This window comes from Schistocerca piceifrons, chromosome 2 (genome assembly GCF_021461385.2).
Source record: "Schistocerca piceifrons isolate TAMUIC-IGC-003096 chromosome 2, iqSchPice1.1, whole genome shotgun sequence".
NCBI lineage: Eukaryota > Metazoa > Arthropoda > Insecta > Orthoptera > Acrididae > Schistocerca > Schistocerca piceifrons.
Window position 1 is genome coordinate 796713188 of NC_060139.1, and position 26143 is coordinate 796739330.

Sequence of the window (26143 nt, forward strand, 5' to 3'; positions counted from 1 at the left end):
TGTGTCCTTCATCATCATTGACTCGCAAGTCACCGATGTGGCGTCACCTAAAAAGGACTTGCAACACGGTGGCCGAACTCCCCCGAATGGGAGCTCCCAGCCAACAACGCCATACGATCACTTCCAGTTTTTCCCATTTTGTCTTACGTTTTATATCAGCTCTAAAGCTAAGTTAACTGACACATTGGTATAAATTTCTTCACTAGCAGAAATATCTATACAGTATTTTAGACACTGTTTCTCTTCTTAAGACTTTTTTTGTAATTCTGCTCCCTCTCTTCCATCCCTCCTACTGAGATTTAGAACAGACAATTACATGCTCATATATTGTATATATTGTAAACCACTAGGTACAAAACAGTGGAAACAGAGTTTTTCTTTTAAACATAATTAAAAGAAACTCAATGCCTTGGCGGCAGCAATTCTTTTCACAGGGAAAATATGTTCCAGATCCTCATAAAGAAACTTTGGTGGTGAGGCATGAGTTTTTCTATGTACCTTTTACCACGCTCACAAGATGCTTCATTTATAACCCCTTCTGTGAAAGTAGGATCATCCTTCACTCATACCAGAAGAATTGCCATCTAAGCTGCTTGAAGGAAGATCTCAAACACTTTATGTTTCTTCATTATGCTTGCAATTTTTGAAACAATATTTCATATCTCTTTCTTCTTGCTCTTCTTGTGGTTCGTCTAGCATTTTTGCTTGCAGAGCTATCTTTATTTGATGTTTTATATACCTACACTTATGGAATATTTCTTCTGAGTTCACTCTGTAAGCTTTCAGCATTTGACACTACACCAGCCCTGTGTACTAAAGTAATGAGTAAACTCAGTTTATTAAGGACAGTGGAGCTAGACGCCTGCAAATATAAATTTGTATGGGTGGGCTCATAGCAAACGCAGTGTCCTTAAAACCCTTCTTCCTTATTTCAATCTAATACATCCAAAAATGGTAGTGTAGAGGGCGACAGACAGCTGTAGAGAAAACAGAGTGAAACATGAGTAGTTCTTGCTTGGGATGAGGCACATGTAAAACCAGCAGCCAGACCAACAGTGGACATTTACATAGTCCTTTATTCAACCAGTCAACTTGATTCCACCATGAACACGAACAAGTCTTTAATTATTCAATCCAGCTGGTACAGGTATTGAAGTGCATTTCCTTCTTCACGTAATATTCCACACAGAGTGGCAGGCATAGTAATGACCAGTGGTACAGAGAGGCAAGCTGTTTACTCAATGGAGCGTGACACGGATCGCTGACTCGGCGACTGTGATGGTGATGCAAGTGCCGCATGAGGCCCATTGTGGTTGCTGTGCAGGACAAGGGCAGCCAGCAGTATTTTCTGTCTCTATAACAGGCTGCGGCATCCTGGTTGTGTGGCGTGGCACGGCATAGCCTGTATTCAAAGGCTGGACTCGAAGATTGTGCTGACAGTGAAGAGCAGCAACGTATTGCTGATGCGGTGTTGGCTGCCCGGGCTGGGCAGACAGGAAGAGGTCCTTCGTTCACGACCCAATGGCAGCAGAGTTTATGGTGAAGACTCTTGGCTGACATAGCACGCACCATGTGTGGCCCTGTTGTGCCAAACATAAGGTACTAGGCTGAGCCAGTGTTTAACTACTGGTTCTCGGCACTGAATTCTTGGAATAGATGTGTTTGTGGGCCACTATGAACCATCTGAAACAGGGCAATGGCCGCTGTCTGGCATAATCGGCAATGAGCGTCAACAATGCTGATGTCACACGTGCTGAAGTGGCTTCTTCAAGGCTGGCCCAAGATACTGACACCTTAAATATTGTAATGGAAGTCTTGTTGCTGCTGAGGGGTACTGATCAAGGGTGAATGATGGCCAGCTGCATCCAATGCCAAGGCTTGTGACCTGATTTCGGTGGTTGTACCCTAGACGACATGGTGGCCGATATCGTAGTTCAATGACCAGCATGCTGTCTGGCAGTGGCCTCATTGCATTTCTGGGCTCTGATTTCCGCTTCAAGTTCTGTAATTTTGCACTTTTATAATCTCCTCCCTTCAGCGACAAAAATTCGCCCTCAAATTTGTCTGGAATATACACTGTTTATTTACAGTTATTTACAGTTCTTATTCCACTTTCACTAAAGGGTATTACATTATTTGTCTGACTTCACTAGCAGTTTTCTACACTCTCTCTCAACAACTGAGTCCATATTTTTTCATTTTCACACTTTATTTGTGGTCATTTTTAGTGATTACCTCACATCACTGGAAATAAATGGGGTTCATGGAAGGTACCCTGCCTGCATAAACTCATAAGCCTTTCTACTTAATATTAACATACTAAAATTCTTGTCTCCCACTTTCTCCTATCATAGATGATTACATCGCCACATCTGGTAACTAGCAGGGGGGGGGGGGGGGGGGGGGGACAGAAAAATTATCATACGTCACGCTACGATACAGCCTGTATTTACAAAACAATATTACATGGTTTTTAGCACTGACACCAACAAGAAACCACACATTTCTTTACATTAATCTATATATTTAGTATCTTGTTATCTGATTATTGTTATCTATGTCAGTAATGAAAACTTTACAAAATAAAGTGGTCAGCTGTAGCATTTCCACTGCCACCTTCTTAATCATATTAACCTTGCAGAACTCTATAACAAACACAATTCTCAAACTTCATCCGCTCAATATATAAGTAAACACATGTAATACCTCATCAAACACTCAATTCTAATCGTCCCTCTTCACAATAAATCTCGAATACATCACAGTAAACCTCAATATTTCCACAAACAGGTATCTCTCACTCCATGAGAAAACAAGTAATCCTGTAGCCTTGCTTTGCTGCGCTCTTTGATACCACAGACATACTTCCTTGTTCAAAGTTACTTTCCTGTTACCCTCCTGGCCTGTAATACAAATTTGAAAAACTTCATCTAATTTTCCCATCATGTTCTCCTGTCATAACAAAATTTTAAAGACGCTGTTGGTGGATTTCTGCTATAATGTTTACTGTGTCCCAGCAAATCTGGATCAGTTTAACTGACATTAGAACCAATAATTCGTCTCATATCTGTGTGATGCCTCAGTATGTTGCTGCTTTGGGGCAGTCATGCATAATGTAAAGACAGAAAATCTGAACCATCCAATTCTGCTTTGACTTTCAAACCATGCTGTACATGGTCAATGCTGAGCTACCACTGGTTACCTCTACCTTATTATTATATTTATTATTGGAGTTAAAGGTTCAGCTCTAGGTCCTTACCAAACACTACAGTGGCACCTAACCCCAATATTATACAGTAAAATAAGAAAAGTTCAAACTGAAGGAAGTAGGGAATCCCACAAGTGAAGATGTCAAACGTTTGTGCTGCTACTTTTACGTCTTGCTGCCCCTACTGAATCATTGCCTTTGGTCTTCTGCCATCAGCATTCCGTGTATCTTCTTGATTGTCACAGATCCCAAACATCTCAGTTCTGACACCAAATATAATGTATGAATGCACAATCCTCCCTGTTGGGGATTAAAAATGCAGACTAGGGACAGCTGTGGAGAAACCAGAGTGAAACCCGAGTAGTTCTTGCTTGCCACAATAGGTTCGTGTCTTCCTGTGGGCACGGTAAGGTCTGCAAGTGGTTTGGGAGACAGGTGTGATGTATGGAGAAATGGCAGCAGATCAATGGTGGACATTTACAAAGTCCTTTATTCAATCATTAACTTGATTCCTCCATGAACATGAACAAGGCTTTAACTATTCCATCTGGCTAGTATAGGTACTTAATTGCATTTCCTTCTCCATGTAATATTCTGCACTGAGCAGCAGGGAGAGTAATGGCCAGTAGCACAGAAAGGTGGACTGCTTACTTAGTGGAGCATCGACACAACGCGCTGCATCAGCAACAGTGACACAGATGCTGCACGAGGACCATTGTGGTTGCATTCCAGGTTAAGACCAGCCAGTCACATCTTCTGTCATTACAGCTGTGACATTTCTTGTGGTGTGGTGATTGCGTTGCCCAGATTTGAAGACTGGACTGACAGTGAAGAGCAGGAACTTGTGTCTGCTGCGATCTTGGCTGCTTGGGCTGGCCCACACAGACAGATGTCCCTCGCCTCTGACATCGTAGTGACAAAGTTTACGGTGTTGGCTCCCAACTGACATGCAACAATTGCTGTGCATGACCTTGCCATGCTGAATATGACGTACTGGCTATGTTTAGATATGTGATGCATGTAGTAGCTTTCACGGTACCTGAATAATAATTTTTCTCAGTGCAAAAAATTTGGCCTATTTATTTTCTTCCACGCACCACGAAAAGGTCACCCACCTCCTGCTGCATGCCAATGGTGAAGAAGTTCGAAATTACCGACACGGTCATGAAGAATGCCAGCACAAGACATGAAGCTCCTCAGTCAAACATCACTGTTGTAACATATGATGAATAGAATAATATTCATTGATTTTGCTGTCAACCGGGTTATCGTTTAACCTGACCTAGAGATCAAATTAGGCTGAAGATGAGGCTATCATCAATAAACTTCATTCACAAAATAGTAAAAGTACCAATGAATAGGCACATTGTGGCCCCATTGCATTTCTGGGCTCTGACTTCTGTTACAAGTTCTCCTATGGTTTTGTCCCTTAACAGCAGACTGCCATTCATTTCTCGTTCCACTGTAAATTTGATATTTTCGTGAATGAAGTTTATATGTTCAAAAAACTCTGCTCAATTTATTCTCACCTTGGGGCCAAATTATGAATGTGTCATTGACATACCTCCAGAACACGTCAGTCTTAAAACCGGAGAGCTTAGCGCTCAGCTGATGTTTTGATAGTAACTACCCTACTTTAGTAAGGATTTAATTTTGTAAAATGTTAGTCATTTTATCCAAATTGTGTCCATACTGTTTCTGTATAATGACAAGATGCACAGTACATTGTTTGGTTGCAAAAATCCATCACTTAATGATACACTGCACTATCTGGCAGTGTTTGTAAATGTCTAAATTGTATGTAGCCACATGTGCAGGTTTCAAAATGCATCAGCCAGTTGTGGACAGTGGGAACAAAACTTAACAGTCTATGAAAAGCTAAACAAGTTTTCGTTTATCTGCCCTTAGTGAACACCATTTTTGATTAGGTGCAAAGGAGTAAGTTTTCTGGTGTATGTTTAATACTCATAACTTTCTTTTCATATTCATAAGTTGAGCTAAAGGTTTGTGAAAATATAGTTAAGTAACTTGGATAAATGGAGGTAAGTAGCGTTTATGATGCACAAGAGTCTTCATAACAAAAATTACTGCAGTATAATGCTTGTTAGTTTGCAGCAAAACACTTATCAAAATATGATGGGTAATTTGCTGTACAAAAATACCAAACTGCCACTACAATGTAGTTATACCTTCTTTACTACACAAGGATTGAATAATATGTGTAATTCAGACATACGGAATGCAGGCACATTATATTACGTCAATAAACAAACGCCTACAGCTATGAAAGGTCATGGTACTTTACATATTCTTTACATGGACACCACATTTAATGCAGAATCCATTCAAGGGACATTATCCAATTACTGGAGGAACATTCCAATGGCTCGATTTGGGAAACACTAATGGCAATAGCCATGTACTTAACAGCCCATTACCATACAGTAATGATACAAAATACTTAACTAGTCTCCTCAATGCTGAACAATGAGTAGGATGTTAACTATGCTTAGAATTCCCTCATTTTAAGAGATGTGACATCGTTCACGGACATTTTTGTTACTTCATGAGCTGCTTCTTTTGATTTAAGAGAGAACATACTTTACTGAACCAAAAAATTCAGTAGTGTTTGTGGAAATTACAAGAACAACAACTAAAGTGCTCAGACTGCTACAAATACAGTTTATTAATTAGTAGTACTGTGTAGCAGATAGACCTGTATGTGAAACTTACAAAAAGACTGCACAACCTCTTGCACTGCTAGTGTTATGTTTTATTCAGACATCTGAGCACATGTTACCTAATAATGAAATCTTATTTTTCAAACTGTACCAAACTGATTAACGTGTGTTATAAAATGACAAAAAAATCAATTTCATATCAGTAAACTTGTCTATCCTTTGATCTGAAGTGAACAAGGGGAATGAAATAATAAGCCTTGTGAAACTATAAATAAATTAACCAAAATAAAGATACTCTGTTCCAAACTACACCCCTCTGCATGTCGGTGAAGCCAAAATCTGCTGCTGGGTAACATTCTATGCCATTTTGCTCCACCTCACTGTAACATGCTCGGAACTTCCCCGGCACACTGTACAAAATGTAGTCATGACACTGCCGTTCGAGCCTGTCCGACTCTTCAACCAAGTGCCTCCTGAAGTCACTCAATGTGCAAATAGTGCTCCAGTGACGATGCATTAAAAGTTTAAACTCACCCCAAATGTACTGAATCATGCCCTTATCAGCAGATAAGATGGGCCATTCCATTCAGGTGATCTGTGTCTCCTGGAGGAGGGTGTCCACTAATTGGGTGCCGTGTTCATTCATTATCGTTTCCTAAAATAAACCCATCCTGTCCAATACCAACAGCCTCAAATTACCCTTGACAACTATGAGAGATGTCAACATCAATAAGTGATAGTAACCCAGCTCCCTGCTGAAGTTGTGAGACTGCACACCTGGGGCGTGAATTGGAACCCGGTTGCATAAACACTTTTCTGTGACGATTAGCTGTCAGAAAAACGTTTCAGTCATCAGCGAAGAGAATACGAAGGCACTAATCGAGTTTCCAAACAAGTTGTTCCCTCTAACACGTTCTTTGCACACCACAGTGCTGGAGGATTTGTAGTGTTGTCTGTAATGGATGCTCAGAGGCCAAATTGATCGTATCGCGACAACTGTGCAGTGCCACTGTAGGTAGCTGTCAACAGCTGGTGTTTGTCACAACAGGCGAACGCTCAAATTCACCAGGCAACTTACTGCCATTAAGTGACAATGCCAGTGTGGTCTAACATCGAAATGACCCTTCGTTCACAGACTGTTCAGTGTGCATAAGGTGCACTGCCCCTTTCTCAACAGGAGACACACCAAGCTCTCGTGATGACTGGGTGTTGTGTGATGTCCTTAGGTTAGTTAGGTTTAAGTAGTTCTAAGTTCTAGGGGACTAATGACCATAGATGTTAAGTCCCATAGTGCTCAGAGCCATCTGAACCATTTTGAACAAAGCTCTACTGAAATGTTGTCAGAAAGTACGTTTACTTCACATACAATGCCCAGGTACCCAGCGACTTCTTCTTGCCTGAAGTCGAAAGGTTACTGAAGAAGGGATTCCTGAAACACAAGTATAGAAGTGATGGCAGCAGCTTAGCCGGGATTCACACCTGGACTTGGTCCTCTTCTTGTGGGCGGCGGGCGGCAGGTCCCTGCGGCCGGGCCCGGCGCCCGGGCCGGGCCCCGGGTCGGGGTCGGCATATGGGTCGGCAGCCTGGCTGCCCGCCGGGTAGCGCACGCTGCCTGCCGTCGGCTCGTAGCTCCAGTTGTTCGCCAGCGGCCGGTGGTGCGTCGCCTGGCCCCTGCCGAAGCCAAGATAGCGCGTTCGTGACACCAGTACACCGACCTCAGCACACTATGCTACGCTGTCCTGCTCTGCCACTTACCGTACCTCCTATACTGCCAAATCGACGTGAGCGAGCGAGCGAGCAACTTTTCTGTCAGGCTGCCCAGCTCTTCGCAACCATAATCATTATGATACGTTCAATGAACAGGTACAGCGTAAAAAAAATTCAGTCAAGGTCAAGCAGTGTTACTTCGCTGATTTAAGACGAGGAAAAGTTCAATTATCATCACAGATCTGAATGGTTTCTTCCAATAGTTCGTAGATCTGAACGATCAACAGATGGTAGTAGGGCAGCTTTAATTACTTTCTCATGTCCTGCGTTTTTGTGATCATCGGCAATGAAATAAGGTTTAAAGAATCCAATCATGTCATTTACTCAACGAAAGAAGACAAAGATTTATCCCCCCCACCGGTACTGTGCAGAGTAGAGTTCAAGTACGGCTGTTTGGGGGCCGGAAGAGAGGTCACACTTGCGGCTGTTTTGGAGGAACCATTTCAACATTCGGTTATGGTGATTTAGAAAAACCCAGCTGGGGATGGCTTGGTGTGCATTCTAAGACACTCCTTAACAACTGTGAGTCTTGTACTGCTTCCTACTGTCAAATTTACTTAATGAAAAGTGGCCCCCAGTCTAAGAAAGCCACTGGTCTCACTTCCATTTGGCAGGCTGTTCCCAGTTTCCGTATGTCTTCACGAGCTACCACTCTATACGCCAATTTAAGCACTTGCTGCACGCCGAGCCGACACGACAATGTTCCACGACAATCAGTACGAATTATGGCATTTCCTGCCATTCTAAAAACAACCGGGAGAAAAGTGGAATCAGTTTTAAAGCAAAGGTAGCAAGGCGCATACTGCGGTGCCGGTGGTACGTAGAAAATAACTCTTGCTCGGAGCCGTACCAGATCTCGCCACTACCAGACCACAAATGTTCGTAAGCGCACACGCTTGATGGAAGTGGAAAGAGCATCTCGCCACATCCGCGAAGTGGACTGAGATAACAATCATTCGCTTGCCCGATACGATAGAACGTGCCTCGTCATACAGTCCCAACACGTCCACAACGCACGTGGCTGGCTGTTGTTTATCTCCTGTCAGCTGTACCCATACTTGTACACTGCAGCCGAAACTAGAGTACTATGAAAATGGATAGGCAAGTGTGAAGATGGCTTACAGTAGGCAACTGAAGAGACTCACTGCAAGGGGAGAGGCTTCCTTTCCGTCCCGTGACTGCCCACGATCTCAGTCACTTGACGTCCAAAAAATATTGTCCTACCAGTAGACTTCATTGTCAGCCTTGCTGAGTTTCACTATTCGCCATTTACAGTCTCCCAGTTTATCTCATAAATAGCATCAATGAAAAAGAAGGAAAATTCTTGTGAAATTTCCACGCAGATATCATACCAACATCGTAAGCAAGAAACGGACGAGAAAGTTCTACCATTGGCGATGTTTTAACTGAATAAAATGAAACTTGCATCGAGACTAAAAAAAAATTCAGTGCGTAGTTGCGTACACAATAGCAGTTTTAAAAAAATTATTGATACAGCAGCTACTGATGTCATATGCACACAAATGCTGACTTTGACCGATATTGCCTCGGAAGTTCACTGCAATGGAGAGGTGATACGATTCAATTTATTTATGTCGCTCGAACAAAGTCCTGTCAGTTACCGCTACAATGATGACAATTCCATTGGTGAAAATGTTTTTAGAACGACGTGTACCATTCTGTCTTGGGCACGTCACAATGAACACAAGACTAGCTGTCGCACTCCTCCCTGTACCACACATTCTTCTCTGCTTCGGACAGTAATTAACAGCCGTCACCGATAGTAAAAAATGATTATATTGATTACGACTGTCGACAAAATATACGCAGAATTTGCCGTATTCCCACGAGAGACTTCATTTGTTGCGCTCGGGAGAAAATCTGCGTGACTACGTACAATGATCATGGTGCTTGTAGCTCGTAATTTCCGACAGCGTTCGCTACGTATGTGGCTACAGGACAGATACAGTACAAAACACAATAGGCATAACAAAGCATCCAACACAGATAGGCACAAGATCACGGCATTACCACAAGTTTTCTACGGCAAAGCATACACATAAAGAGACACAAAATGTAGTGTGATAAATATATACTGCAGAACACTGAGAACAAAAGCATGCAAGACTACTGTAATGGCAGACACTTAAGAGAGAGCGAGAGCTATCAAGATGGGAATGAGTGTGTGTGTGTGTGTGTGCACAGCGGTCAACGCAGACACTGCCCCGGTCCCTAGCGGCTTGGTGCGGGTGCGGCGAGTACCTGTCGAGCAGCGGTGGGTAGGGCCCGTTGCGGTAGAGGCGCTCCCGCTCCCTGGCGCGGCCGCGCAGGGGGTCTGCGGCGGACCACGCGGCAGCGGCGGCCACGGCGGCGCGGCGCAGGTACACCGCGTCACCCTCGCGCGCGTAGAAGTGGCTAGACCGCTCGAAATCATCGCCGCCCCTGAAACACACACACTGCATGCCACCGGCGGCTCACGCGCCGGCACCGGCTCCGACCCGTCATCGCGCTGTCTCGCGAGGGCCACCCCTCCTAACGTACAACAATATTCTGCCGGACAGGGATCCCAACGCGATCTCTTTATCTCCGCTGACGGTACTCGGCTGCCCCATAAACCCGTACTGACCGTTCGAGGCTTTCATCTGGCGTAATGTTAACCCTCCCAAACATCACATTTGAGCCACTGACCCATCCGCAGATGGAGACACTTATTATATAGTTACAGATCTTTTCCCCGCATTGTACGCGTCATTTCGCATTAGAGACCTCTGCGCTCGCCGCCTGCAGTTCAGCTCATTCGGAGGGAATTGCAACTGCGAAAACTGTGCAATAATTTACAAAGTTCTCCTCTTCTCGTCGCAGTTGATTAATAGTGTGCTTTCGGGGGTATAGTGTGCTTTCGGGTTTATGGTGTGCTTTCGGGTTTATGGTGTGCTTTCGAGTGTACAGCGGAGTTGTTGCTTCTTCATTTTATGTACATTTCGACGACTGACCCAATCGTCATCATAAGGTGCTAAGAGCTGTTAGTTATGCATACTCATTGCTTGTACTCCAAGCCATTCCAGTTGTGCATAAAATAAGAGTCAACAACTCAGCTGTACGCACGAAAACATGGTATTAATAAAAAGGTATACTCTGAATCGTGTCAATACGATGAATCTTTACGTGGACTGTGCCGTAAGTCGAAAGTTCTGCCTTCTCACAATTGTGACGAAGGTGAAAAATCATCTTGGGTATTATTAAACCGCTTCAGCTGTACTGAGTCCTTTATTTTTAAATCATTATCGGTTTCAAGGCACTAAAAGCCACATCTTCAGGTGACATATAACTAAAACATAAGAGAGCACGTGGCTGCGCCCCCCATTTGCGATTGCGTAAACATCGAAGAAGCCGACCAATCCACCATATTGTAATTCGGCTGTTTTATTCCATGACATACGGCATTTTAACAGTGTCTTGTTCTGAATGACAACGAATGTTGAGTACAAAATTTCAACCTTTATAGCCTTTATTTTAGTTCACCTGAAGATATGGCTTTTGGTGCCTCGAAACTGGTAGTTATCTAAACATACAGGACTAAATACAGCTGAAGCGGTTTATTAATATCCAAGTAGATGACTCACGGCTGTGGTTGCCCCACCTACAAGGTTGTCTGCAGAAGGTGAAGACTGTTTAGAAGAAAGAAACGAAAACGGGGTTTTAACGCCCCGCCGGCGACGAGGGCATTAGAGACGAAGCACAAACTCGGATTAGTGAAGGGAATCAGCCGTGACTTTTAAAGGAACAAGCCTAGCATACAGGTAAATCGCGGAAAACCTAAACCTAGAACGTCGAACGAGGAATTAAACCACCGACAACCCGAACACGGATTCAGTCTATTCCCACTGCCCACGTGGCTCACTAATCAGCCGTAGCATTTATAAACGAACCACTCCGGTGTTTCGGAAAACCGTCGAAACTCTGAACGGGGAATGAATGTCGTTCCTTATACATTCAGTCAATCGTCGTAACAACTGAGACACCCCACACGGGTCGATTTCTGCAGGTAAATCCGGCAGTGATATGAACTACAATGATGAGCAAAGAACAAAGATAGAAGGGACAGTTCAGACATCGGCCCACGTAACCTAAATTTATATACTAATACCGCTCACGTAGTAACTAATTAAATTACTGCTCTGTATCTGACCATTACTATTTCACTTGTAATGTTGCAGTAGGAAAATATGGATGATCTGAATGTTAAATGATATGTTCTGCGTATGAAAAATACACCACGAAGGTTCAGTTTCGACTCCCTGGCCGGCATACAAATACAGTTTCGTTGGCGTAATTCAACACATAGCACGCTACAAATCGTAAATTTCTTTCTGAATATTGGAGAGGAGATGTACAGAGGGCTGCATCGCATTCCAAGCTGGATGGCTCAAAAGTTATGACGGTGAAGATGTGAGCAGCAAACCAATAGAGTCATTGTACTCATAATAGACGTTGCTGACCCAGAGCACCAATCATACTCTTCTGTAATTGTGACTGATGACGTGCAATGGTGAAGAAATATTTTGTAACGGGAGGAAAACAAAACGTGAAGTTAAGCCCGCTGGTTTGCGTGTTTTCAGTGGATAAAATATGACAGCAGCCAACGGAAATGATTCATTCAAAGTCTCTCTATTCATTATGTTTCTCCATTTTATTAACACGCAAATATCAGTTAGCTAAGTCCCCCCCCCCCCTCAAGTGCCTATAACCCAGCACCCAACCGATAGTTTAACAAACTGCGAAGATCTAACAAGGTTACCTCCCCATCGCACCCCCCTCAGATATAGTTATAAGCTGGCACAGTGGATAGGCCATGAAAAACTTAACACAGATCAATCGAGAAAACAGGAAGAAGCTGTGTGGAACTATGAAAAAAATAAGCAAAATATAGAAACTGAGTAGTCCATGCACAAGTTAGGCAACATCAAGGATATTATGAACTCAGGAGTGCCGTGGTCCCGTGGTTAGCGTGAGCAGCTGCGGCACGAGAGGTCCTTGGTTCAAGTCTTCCCTCGAGCGAAAAGTTTACTTTTTTATTTTCGGAAAGTTATGATCTGCCCGTTCGTTCATTGACGTCTCTGTTCGCTGTAATAAGTTTAGTGTCTGTGTTTTGCAGCCGCACCGCAAAACCGTGCGATTAGTAGACGAAAGGACGTGCCTCTCCAATGGGAACCGAAAACATTTGATCACAAGGTCATAGGTCAACCGATTCCTCCACAGGAAACACGTCTGATATGTTCTATACGACACTTGATGATGGCATGTGCGTCACATGACAGGAACATGTTGTCGACCCACCTAACTTGTACACTTTGCGAATGGGTAACAAGATTCTTCTACCTTGCCCGATTTAGGTTTTCTTGTGGATGTGATAACAAATAAATGCAACCGTTTCACAGTCGCACAGTTTTCCTTGTGCTCTATCAAAACATATGTTTTTAACGTTTTCAAATTTTTCCGTGGGTAGAGCGTCAAATCCATCGGACGAACGGACGGACAGATAATAATTGTCTGAAAATAAAAAAGTAAACTTTTCACCCTACCCCCATGAACCATGACGTTGGTGGGGAGGCTTGCGTGCCTCAGCGATACAGATGGCCGCACCGTAGGTGCAACCACAACGGAGGGGTATCTGTTGAGAGGCCAGACAAACTTGTGGTTCCTGAAGAGGGGCAGCAGCCTTTTCAGTAGTTGCAGGGGCAACAGTATGGATGATTGACTGATCTGGCCTTGTTACACTAACCAAATTCGGCCTTGCTGTGCTGGTACTGCGAACGGCTGAAAGCAAGGGGAAACTACAGCTGTAATTTTTCCCGAGGACATGCAGCTTTACTGTATGGTTAAATGATGATGGCGTCCTCTTGTGTAAAATGTTCCGGAGGTAAAATAGTCCCCCATTCGGATCTCCGGGAGGGGACTACTCAAGAGGACGTCATCAGGAGAAAGAAAACTGGCGTTCTACGGATCGGAGCGTGGAATGTCAGATCCCTTATTCGGGCAGGTAGGTTAGAAAATTTTAAAAGGGAAATGGATAGATATAGTGGAATTAGTGACGTTTGGTGGCAGGAAGAACAAGACTTTTGGTCAGGTGAATACAGGGCTATAAATACAAAATCAAATAGGGGTAATGTAGGAGTAGGTTTAATAATGAATAAAAAATAGGAGTGCGGGTAAGCTACTACAAACAGCATAGTGAACGCATTATTGTGGCCAAGATAGACACGAAGCCCATGCCTACTACGGTAGTTCAAGTTTATATGCCTACTGGCTCTGCAGATGATGAAGAAATTGATGAAATGTGTGACGAGATAAAAGAAATTATTCAGATAGTGAAGGGAGACGAAAATTTAATAGTCATGGGTGACGAATTCGGTAGTAGGGAAAGGGAGAGAAGGAAACATAGTAGGTGAATATGTATTGGAGGTAAGAAATGAAAGAGGAAGCCGCCTGGTAGAATTTTGTGCAGAGCATAACAATCACAGCTAACACTTGGTTCAAGAATCATGAAAGAAGGTTGTATACATGGAAGAATCCTGGAGATACTAGAAGGTATCAGATAGATTATATAATGGTAAGACAGAGATTTAGGAATCAGGTTTTAAATTGTAAGACATTTCCAGGGGCAGATGTGGACTCTGACCACAATCTATTGGTTATGAACTGTAGATTAAAACTGAAGAAACTGCAAAAAGGTGAGAATTTAAGGAGATGGGACCTGGATAAACTGAAAGACCCAGAGGTTGTAGAGAGCTTCAGGGAGAGTATTAGGGAATGATTGACAAGAATGGGGGAAAGCAATAAATTAGAAGAAGAATGGGTATCTTTGAGAGACGAAATAGTGAAGGTAGCAGAGGATCAAGTAGGTAAAAAGACAAAGGCTAATAGAAATCCTTGGGAAACAGAAGAGACATTGAATTTAATTGATGAAAGGAGAAAATATAAAAATGCAGTAAATGAAGCAGGCAAAAAGGAATACAAACGTCTCAAAAATGAGATCGACAGGAAGTGCAAAATGGCTAAGCAGGGATGGATAGAGGACAAATGTAAGGATGTAGAGGCTTATCTCACTAGGGGTAAGATAGATACTGCCTACAGGAAAATTAAAGAGACCTTTGGAGAAAAGAGAACAACTTGTATGAATATCAAGAGCTCAGATGGAAACCCAGTTCTAAGCAAAGAAGGGAAACCAGAAAGGTGAAAGGAGTATATAGAGGAACTATACAAGGGCAATGTACTTGAGGACAATATTATGGAAATGGAGGGGGATGTAGATGGAAGATGAAATGGGAGATACGATACTGCGTGAAGAGTTTGACAGAGCACTGAAAGACCTAAGTCAAAACAAGGCCCCGGGAGTAGACAACATTCCATTGGAACTACTGACGGCCTTGGGAGACCCAGTCCTGACAAAATTCTACCATCTGGTGAGCAAGATGTATGAGACAGGCGAAATACCCTCAGACTTCAAGAAGAATATAATAATTCCAATCCCAAAGAAACCAGGTGTTGACAGATGTGAAAATTACCGAACTATCAGTTTAATAAGTCACAGCTGCAAAATACTAACGCGAATTCTTTACAGATCAATGGAAAAACTGGTAGAAGCCGACCTTGGGGAAGATCAGTTTGGATTCCGCAGAAATGTTGCAACACGTGAGGCAATACTGACCCTACGACTTATCTTAGAAAATAGATTAAGGAAAGACAAACCTACGTTTCTAACATTTATAGACTTAGAGAAAGCTTTCGACAATGTTGACTGGAATACTCTCTTTCAAATTCTAAAGATGGCAGGGGTAAAATACAGGGAGCGAAGGCCTATTACAATTTGTACAGAAACCAGATGGCAGTTATGAGTCGAGGGGCATGATAGGGAAGCAGCGGTTGGGAAGGGAGTGAGACAGGGTTGTAGCCTCTCCCCGATGTTATTCAATCTGTTTATTGAGCAAGCAGTGAAGGAAACAAAAGAAAAATGTGGAGTAGGTATTAAAATCCATGGAGAAGAAATAAAAACGTTGAGGTTCGCCGATGACATTGTAATTCTGTCAGAGACAGCAAAGGACTTGGAAGAGCAGTTGAATGGAATGGACAGTGTCTTGAAAGGAGGGTATAAGACGAACATCAACAAAAGCAAAACAAGGATAATGGAATGTAGTCGAATTAAGTCGGGTGATGCTGAGGGAATTAGATTAGGAAATGAGACACTTAAAGTAGTAAAGGAGTTTTGCTATTTGGGGAGCAAAATAACTGATGATGGTCGAAGTAGAGAAATATAAAATGTAGACTGGCAATGGCAAGGAAAGTATTTCTAAAGAAGAGAAATCTGTTAACATCGAGTATAGATTTAAGTGTCAGGAAGTCGTTTCTGAAAGTATTTGTATGGAGTGTAGCCATGTATAGAAGTGAAACATGTACGATAAATAGTTTAGACAAGAAGAGAATAGAAGCTTTCGAAATGTGATGCTACAGAAGAATGCTGAAGATTAGATGGGTAGATCACGTAACTAATGAGTAGGTATTGAACAGAATTTGTGGCACGACTTGACAAGAAGAAGGGACCGGTTGGTAGGACATGTTCTGAGGCATCAAGGGATCACCAAGCATTGGAGGGCAGCGTGGAGGGTAAAATTCGTAGAGGGAGACCAAGAGATGAATACACTAAGCAGATTCAGAAGGATGTAGGCCGCAGTAAATACTGGGAGATGATGAAGCTTGCACAGGACAGGGTAGCATGGAGAGCTGCATCAAACCAGTCTCAGGACTGAAGACAACAACAACAACAAACTTTTCACTCGAGGGAAGACTTGAACCAAAGACCTCTCGTTCCGCAGGTGCTCATGCTAACCACGGGACCATGGCGCTCCTGAGCTCATACTATCCCCGATGTTGCCTATCTTGCGCATGGACTACACAGTTTGTATATTTTGCTTATTTTTTTTTCATAGTTCCACACAACTTCTTCCTGTTTTCTCGACTGGTCTGTGTTCAGTTTTTCAAGGCCTATCCACTGTGCCAACTTATAACTAAATCTGAGGGGGGTGCGATGGGGAGGTTCCCTTGCAAGAACAGCGTTCTGCGGCCAGTGGTTAGTTGTATGCTCTAGCGCTGACAGCTATTTCCATTTTGGTTAGGATATACTGAAACACAGAAACCCTAGTCTTTCTTCAGCGTAGTTTATTATCATGCACATGTCTAAAATCCAACGTGGAATTATGACATTACGATGATGAGAGTAATCAATTAAAACACATGGATACAATATGTATTGCTAATATAAAAGATTTGTACACAGAAATTTGCAAAAGGAAAGACTACAGAATTTGCTATAATCTTTCATGGTTCAATTTGCAGGACATTAACATTCGCCCTGATTGCATCTGAAATTTTGTTATCCATTAGAATTATTTTAATGGAAAAAATGGCCTCAAGTGGCCAATTAAATATTTCAAGAAAGATGGAGTTTCTGACAAAAGTGAAATTTACGGCTCAGTTTGGCGAGTGGGCACGGATAGCCACGTACTTCTGATTAGCTACCCTAACAAGACGTTTCCGCCATCTTTTTGTTAAGTACAGCATCCCGTTAACCGTTGGGCACGTCAATAGATAATGAATGACACAGTTACTAATAAGAACACAGGCAACATGTACATGGAAGCACACTGAGACATCGTGTAGAAACATGCTGCGGGTGAGATACAGCCCTCTTCCAGAACACACAAGCAAACAGCACACATGATAAAGAGTCAGTGCTCCATTAACATGTACATTCTGAGGAAACTTGCGGGTTGCTATGTATATGCTATTTATACAACTAAAGCTTGTTATATAACCAGGTGAAACACGACACTGAAATGCAATATATATTAGTAAAAATAACACTAAGAAACTTAAAACATCGTAACACATAGGAACATATTTGCGTGCAGGAATTAACACACACAAAGAATTTTAAATTTTGAACTGTTTCCAGCATTCCTATTTTAAGCAAGAAAGAAAAAAAAGGCGCAACGTCTCTCAGCGGTTGACATTATATATAAAGTCACACAGATTACAAATGACAATCCACTGCGAACTTCTGATCTCACAAACGTATATATGGAACACAATTAATTGCTTCATAGAGTTTAATTTTCCATCTTGTTTTCCGGAATAATGCCATTATTCAATAGTGCATAAAACGTCAAGTACATACATCGATATAAACTTGCGACTAATCTGTTGCAATGCAGTACTGGCCACGTTTGAGATCATCACGTTAGATCCCTGTTTCGAACACAAGAACATGAGTTACTATCGATCTGCCGTAGTAGGTCAAGTTTCCATTGCTTTGCCGCAAGCCTTAGCACCGAAACCAATCATATCAAATAGAGGAAACAATCAAAGGCAGAATAGCGTAAAACATTTCAGAATTCGTTGGATGAATTTTTTTAAAATGGAACACATCATGAAAGCTTGACTAGTAATTTTCCAAAAACCTAACGGTTCCATGTACTCCACCTTCGCTGCGGTAATCTTGCCTCAAAAGTACTTTTTTTACGCTATCGACCATGTACAAGTTTAAATGCTTTAGGGCTAACCTAGGTATTTAGCTGGATTAGCCAGGAGCGTTAAAGATTTATTCGACTTCGTAATGTTGCACAAGATTTGAGTAGACGCCATGTAATAAGCAAACTGCTAAATTCGTTGGTCATGAAATGATGTGCTCGGATGCTCCATCATCTACATGAATTCACTACACACACACACACACACACACACACACACACACACACACACACACACACACACACGCACGCACGCACGCAAGTTTAGTGCGTACCCCAGTTGACACCGCACAAATCACTTCATTTATGATGTGAAGCTTAACAAGTCGTCTTCTCCACCTCTCAAATTTTTCCAGCAGTTAATAAGAGCTTTCTCCTCGACACCTGTCTTCAAACAGTCTGGTTGGTGGCTGGGGTACCCCGAACAGGAAGAACTTCATTCCGCTGGTTTCGAGAGCGTAGACTGAGACGGCACGTGCTTGCTACGTAGGTACGTGATCCGTTCTCTTTTAAAGTGTGTGCCGATAGTGCTTGGAAAAAAAACACACACACACACACACACACACACACACACACACACACACACACACACACACACCTCCGTGCACTTATTTATTCATTTTTAATTACGTCAATGCACTACCTGAGAACTTTGCTAACAAAGGGAGGACGGCAACCGTGGCCCACGCATATGGATGAAATTTGGTGCAATGTTCGTCACTTAGACGGGGAAAAAACACTTCTTTCAGATTTTAGCTCGACACTTCGTAGTTTTTAAGAAAATCGTCACCGAAGTTTGCTCCGGCGCCCCAGCTCCTAACGACTATAACGAATTAGTGAGGCAGTCCGGTGCGATATTTGTAGCTTCTTTCAACATCTCCTGACAGAAGTCCACGTTGCGCTGTTGGATGTTCTACTGTGCATGTAGAGTGCACATACTTTTGTCTCGTATAGATAGTCCACATTTCGTCTATTGTATATTGAGCATATCTAATTCCTTAGAGGACGTTTTCTTCTTCCTTTAGCAAGGTAGTTTGAACCGCTAAGACAAGTAAGTCTTCGGTAGAGTAGAATTTGATGCTAGGCGTCAGGGCAGTCACCAGTTTACTAAGTGAAAAGTTTGAAACCGGCATGGAGCCTTGTGCTGCGCCTAATGCCAACGTTGAAAGAGCAATGTGTCAGAACATTCTTCATGAAACAGGTCAGTTTTTTCCTTGATGTACATGTTCTCAAAAATAACCACGAGACCATCCAGACTCTGCAACTTCTGTATTTAACAAGTAGGAGGGCTGGATATAGATCGTTGCTTTCAAAATTTATAATACTTTTGTGTATATATTGTATTCAACTGTTGTTCTGTCTCATAACGAAGTAAAATTGTTATAATTTTGGTAGAAACATTGAATTTCCTCGTTGCACGAAACGAAGGAAGAAAAGAAGTAAGGAAATCAGATGATCTGATCGATCAGCAATACGAAATTCCAGCTGACCTACTTCCAAGCTATTATAATTAGAATAAATACGCACTTGTGGAGCTAAATATATGACACGATAACATGCGAATAGTGTATGATGTTTTTAAGCTGAGAAAGTAGTTGTAGTAGACACCATTCTTCTAAGCGAAACTCTCAAAACCAACGTGAATAACAATGCCTTTGAAACTTTCTGGCAAGTTTAGCTAGGTCTCCCTCTCACCTACTTCTAAAAGTGAACAGTTCTCCTGTATAATTTCATGGACTTGCACTGTTGAGAGAAAGAATACTGCGGAGGAGCAGCCTTTGAATATTTGACAATTTACGCTTAGTATAGTGTTTTTATGGTTAACACTGCACTTAGCTACCTATTATAGCGTAAGCACTATCTGAGGATGGTTGCTAGTCAACCGTAAACAATCATCATCTAGCTGTTCCAACATTATATTGAGATCAAGACCAATAAAATGTATAACTTATAACTCAATTACCCAGCCAGTTACAGCGTGGACTCCGGCGCAGCTTTCACATTAACAAACATTGTCAAAGATGAATGAAGTGATAAGTGTCAGATAAAAATCCTGTGACGGATCGGTGATCCCTAGTCTGACACTTCACAACTGAACCACGGGCTATTATTATTATTATTATTATTACTCCGGTCCTCTAACATCAGCATACGGCTACTTAAGCGCTTAACTAACACATGCGGGACAGAGTAGCTTTATTCCGAGGGGAAGATTTGGAGTGTGAATGTAGAGCATCCTGGTCACAAAGCCATTTTGCAACGTCCTCTCGCTGTAGCTCACGAGTTGGTATTCATTAAATGAAGCTTTATAAAGCTTTTAGCGATTTAGGAAATCACAGAAGACCTATATCTGGATTGTGGGACAGGAATTTGAACCGCCATGCTCCCAAGCACTAATATGAGTGCGCCACCTCCGTACTGCTATTCAGAGCACCAGCGTCGGCAAAATAGTCGTGTGGAACCCAACACATCAAATGGACGTTAACCGAGTAAGACATACTTACTTACCGTCGCCAAGAAACAATACGGCTCCGAAATTAGTCTGTTCCAGTAAAACTGAACACTTACTGTGTGCAAGTCCCATTCTGTTGGGTCTAAGGGCAAGACAAAACAGCAACAGAAGTGCCATTAATTTTCCGCGTATGACTGTTCATAAAATAATATTTGGTCCAAAAGTATTATATGACAGTGCGTTAAATTTAGGAATGATAGAAGTGTTATATTAATATCAGAAATTGCATTTCTTAGATCGGTGAACGCATGCAGTAAACACACACACACACACACACACACACACACACACACACACACACACACAGAGAGAGAGAGAGAGAGAGAGAGAGAGAGGATGGAGAGGAGAGAGGGGGGAGGGAGAGAGAGGGGGGGAGGGAGAGAGAGGGGGGAGCGAGAGAGAGAGAGAGAGAGAGGTGACAAATATAATTGCGAAAGTGTTACCAGTGCAGGATTTTGTGGACGAACTGACCTCTCGATTATGTCCCATAAAAGTTCGATGGGTTGCCAAATCATTCGCTCGAACTGTCTAGAACATTCTTCAAACCAATCCCAAGCAATTGTGGCTCGGTGACATGGTCCCTTGTCATCCATCCATAAAAATTCCATCGTTGTATGGGAACATGAAGTGCAAGAATGGTTGCAAACGGTTTCGAAGTAGGCGAATTTAACCATTTCCAGTCAATGATAGGTTCAGTTGGACCACAGGACCCAGTCTATTCCATGTAAACACAGCCCACACCATTATGGGGCCACTACTGACTTGCGTAGTGCCTTGTTGAACTTTGGTTCATGGCTTCGTGGAGCCTGTGCCACACTCTATTCCTACCATCGGCTATTACCAACAGAAATCGGGACTCATCAGACCACGTCACTGGTTTCCAGCCGATATAGCCACGAGCCCAGGAGAGGTGCTGCAGGCGATGTCGTGCTGTTAGAAAAGGCAGTCGCATCGGTCGTCTGCTGCCACAGCCTTAATGCCAAATTTGGCTGCACTGTCCTAACGAATACGTTCGCCGTACGTTCCACATTCACTTCCGTGGTTATGTCACGCTGTGTTGCTTGTCTGTTACCTTTGACGACTCTTAAGCAAATGCCGCTGCTCTCCGTCGTTGAGAGAATCCGATCGGCCACAGCGTTGTCCGTGGTGAGAGGTAATCCCTGAAATTTGGTATTCTCGGGACACTCTTGACACTGTAGATCTCGAAATATTGAATTCCCTAATGATTTCCGAAATGGAATGTCCAATGCGTCTAGCTCCACCTACCATTCCGCGTTCAAAGTCTGTTAATTCCAGTCATGCAGCCATAATCATGTCGGAAACCTTTTCACATAAATCACCTGAGTAGAAATGACAGTTCCGCCCATGCACTGCCCTTTTATGCCTTGTGTACACTATACTATCGCCATCTGTTTATTTGCATAACGCTATTCCATGACTTTCGTCACCTCATTGTAGGATCAAGATGGTAACTAGTCCAACATCTATGAACTCATCTATAAATCCATACAATCTACACAGTAAAAGACAAAATTATAGGTATGAGAAGGAAATGGAATGAGTAACTTATAAGTTAAAAACTAGGCGATCAGATAATTCGACGCAGATCACGAAAGCAATGCGACGTTACATTCATATCTATTAGTGAGTTCACAAACATGGTTATGCTGCTGCTGATCATCATCATCATCATGTTATAATGATTATGCTGGTGATGGTGGTACGCTATTGAGCTTTTTAACGACAGTGGGTAGGTGTACTCAAACGCTTCATATCAGCTAACAGGAAAAATAATGTAAGACTAGCATGACGAAAAGATAACTATTATCGTGGGACTTGTGTTATCTGAGTATGGCACTTGCTGCTGGGGTAATGAAGCAATAGAAGCATTGTTTTCCAACAGATAATTGCTGTGAACCCCATTCAATTTCCAAACCGGTTACTTGAAATACACATGTGTGCAGATGTTTTAGTTTTGTGTCCGTCCTTCGAATACGTTGAATATAATGTACACACATCAAAAGAAGTTTTGCATCACCCCGGTTCCCTGAACTTCTGCAGATAGATGTTGACTGTGGATATTGTATCACAGGCACAGTCCCTCTGACTGTTCAGAGATGTCACTAAACCCACCAAAAGTGCAAACAACCATGCATGAGCACCTATTACACGGGGAAGGGGGGGGGGGGGGGGGCTGTCCGACAGCCGATCAGTTCCAGTCATTCCACCAGGAAGGCGGATGGATGATGATGCTTTGGGTTGAGGGGGGCGCTCGACATCATGGTCATCAGCGCCATAACGAAAAGTCAACATGAAATCTCATGGGTGGGGACGAAGGCTATCCCAACGTGCGAGCAGTTTATAACTTACAAAAATCTGCCGCCCTCCCCCACCATTTTAGGGATGAGGCCTGACAGTTCACAAAATTTCACCACTCCGTTAACACTGGTATCGGTATCTGCGAGGATGGGGGTTGGATCTCCAGCGAGACCAAGGGCTGCCCTAATATCAGTATACAGGCCACACGTAGCCAAATATGCTGAACTGAAAGCGGCACGCCACAAACATCACAGAAAGGTGGATCCTCCCCCCGGAGGAGGAAGCCATGTGTGAAAGGGCTATGAAAGATGCGAAGTCTTGGTAAGCAAAACCTTCTTCCAGCGGCGAGGCTGACACGAAATCCGCCTAGCCTTTGTGGTCGATTTGAGCGACTGCAGTTTGTTGTCTGACACCTGTAACCATTCAGTCTCCCACTGACGCATGATGTATCTGTCATAAAATGAGATAATGGCGTGCAACGCGATGGGACATGGATGGACAGCACCATCCCAATATGTTTCCTTGGCAGCTTTGTCAGCCATGTCGTTCCCCTGTATCCCAACGTGGCCATGTACGCAGCAAAAGATCACTTGCCACGGCGTTGGAACCGCTGTAAGGAGTCATGGATGAGCTGAATCAGCGGCTCTACCGGATACATTTGATGAAGTGCTTGCAGTGCACAAAGAGAGTCTGAACAGACAAGAAAACTCGTACGGTGATGTCTGTGAACCCTCTCCAGTGCCATCAGAATGCCATATAACTCCGCATCATAATTTGTAAATTATTCTGGAAGACGCACTTTAAAAACCCTTTCAGGGAAAACCACAGAACAACCGAGAACATTCTCCTGCTGGGATCCGCCTGTATAAATAACGATAAAACTATGGTACATACATAAAACAGATGAAAACCAAACTGTAAAAACCAGATCTGGATTACAACTTTTCGTGTACTCTGTCAAGCTTAAATTCACTTTGGGCCTCCGAAGACACCAAGGCGGCAGTGCGTTCCATCCCTGGGTGTGTATTTTCATGCCAGAGAGATCCAGATTCTTGAGACAGTCCGTAGCACTTATACGAAATGGCTGGGTCGCATGGGGCCGATTCCTGAACAGTCATTCGAAGGTGGGTTAGATCACTGAACTAAATGTCAAAGACTAAGGTGACACTGCGATTTTCGGCGCCTGTCGAGCCAAAAGGATACGTCGCCGAATCCGGAGTGGTGGCTCACCAGCCTCTGCACACAGACTCTGAATGGGGCTGGTCCGAAAGGCTCCAGTCGATATCCGAAAGCCCTCATGGTGGACAGCATCTAACATTCTGAGGTAGGAAGGACGGACCGATCCGTAGACCACGCTGCCATAGTTAAGCGTGATCAAACAAATGCCCTATAAAACTGCAGGAGTTGGGAGCTGTCAGCTCCCCATGTTTTTCCGCCAAGGCATTTCAAAATGTAGTTCCCATTCACGAAGCTGGCGAAGGATGTTGTACCTCCAAGTATGGCTTTTCGAGGTCAAAAAACACAGAAACTAAATGGTTTCGGCGTAAGAAGGACTCCTGTATCGCCGTTTCCAGTAGAATTAAGTTGTCAAGAGTGGAACAGTAGCGCCTGAAACCGCACTGGGAGCGGCACAGGTGACCTCGGGACTCGAGCAGCCAGACAAGGAGGCAGCTGACCATGCTTTCAAGAGTACTACCTGTACAACTGGAAAGGGTGACACTCCGATAACAGTTAGGGGCGCTACGGTCCTAGCCTGGTTTCCAGAATGGAATTAATATTGCCTCCTTCCAAGTCGTGGCGTACTGTCCATTAAACCAGATCTGATTGAAACAAGAGAGGAGCTGACCTTTCGCTTCAGGGCACAGATGTCATCAGGTCCTGGAGCAGTGTCTCTGGCTGCAGATAAAGCTGATTCCAGTTCCCACATGGAGAATGGAAGGTTGTAGACTTCCTCATTACGCGAGAAGAAATTGAGCTTCCTTATCTCTGCAGTCCGACGGAATACCTGAAGAGCAGCAGCTTGTCTGGATGACTTACTAACAGTAAATAACTAACAGTAAATAAGTGTTCAGCTAAAACGTGAGCCATGTCTTCTGGCATGTCCACCAAGACCCCATTATTTGACAAGGTCGTAAGGGGATGTGGACTACCCTTGCCTGAAATCTGTCTTACTGATTCCCAAACGTGCACAGCGGAAGTGGACCGATTAATGGAAGTCGTGAATTCCCTCCAGGAAGCCCTCTTCCGTTCTTTGCATGTGCTCTCGCAGACCTGAAGGCATGAAGATTGTCTTTAGTTGGACACTGTTTAAAATTCCGCAGAGCTGTCCGCCTGGCCCCAATTGCCAATCGACAGTCGTCATTCCACCAAGGTACAGGCCGTCGTCTGAGGTGGTTACTTGACCTGGGGATGGACTCTGTGGCAGCCCTTTGGATCTCATGAGTGATATGGGCCACTGCTTCCTGTGCACAATCCTTTCGTTCAAAAGTAGCCGAGCCCACAGCACATTGTGGGCACTGCAGTCCCCTACAAGGAGGAATGGGAGTGGGAGTGCCTGAAAGAGGTCTACCAGTGCGTCCGCATCCAAAGCGCCAATTGGGGGGGGGGGGGGGGGCAGGTACAGAGAACACACTGTGATAGTAAAGGGTGTGAGAACTATCACAGCAATTGCTTGCATGATCGTGGTAAGAGGAAAAGGAGAGGAGTGGCATCTGTCATCAAAGTAAATAGCCGCTCCACCTTTAGCCCTGTCTCCAGTAGCATCGTCCTTCCTGTATATGTGGTAGCCCTTTAATGCAGGTATGTCTGCGACTTTAAGACAAGCAGATGCAGAAAGGTTTATCCTGGACCAGCAGCTGCAATTCTTCCAAATGTGAGCGATATCTATTCAAATTCCACTGCAACACAGAAGTCCCTACGGAAGCCATTGCTTAGCGATGGTGGTTCCTTTCTTTCTCCCACGGAGGCGGTGATTTACCAGAGAGGTCAGGGGGTGCGTTAGCTGGTTCTGTGCTCTCTGGTACTTTCCGAAGGACGTTTTTCTTTACTGACAGGAGGAGGCGGCTGCCTGGGT

At 43.5% G+C, this 26143-nt stretch overlaps 1 protein-coding gene across 1 annotated transcript in view; it reads right to left on the reverse strand.

Moving 5' to 3' along the window:
- Positions 1 to 26143, reverse strand: part of LOC124774744 (protein split ends-like) — a 369929-nt gene that overhangs the window by 86172 nt on the left and 257614 nt on the right. The window contains exons 4-5 of the mRNA XM_047249505.1: positions 9919 to 10079; positions 7369 to 7560 (exon numbers count right to left, since the gene is read on the reverse strand). Coding sequence (XP_047105461.1) covers positions 7369 to 7560; positions 9919 to 10079 — 353 coding nt within the window. The remainder of the gene's footprint in view (positions 1 to 7368; positions 7561 to 9918; positions 10080 to 26143) is intronic.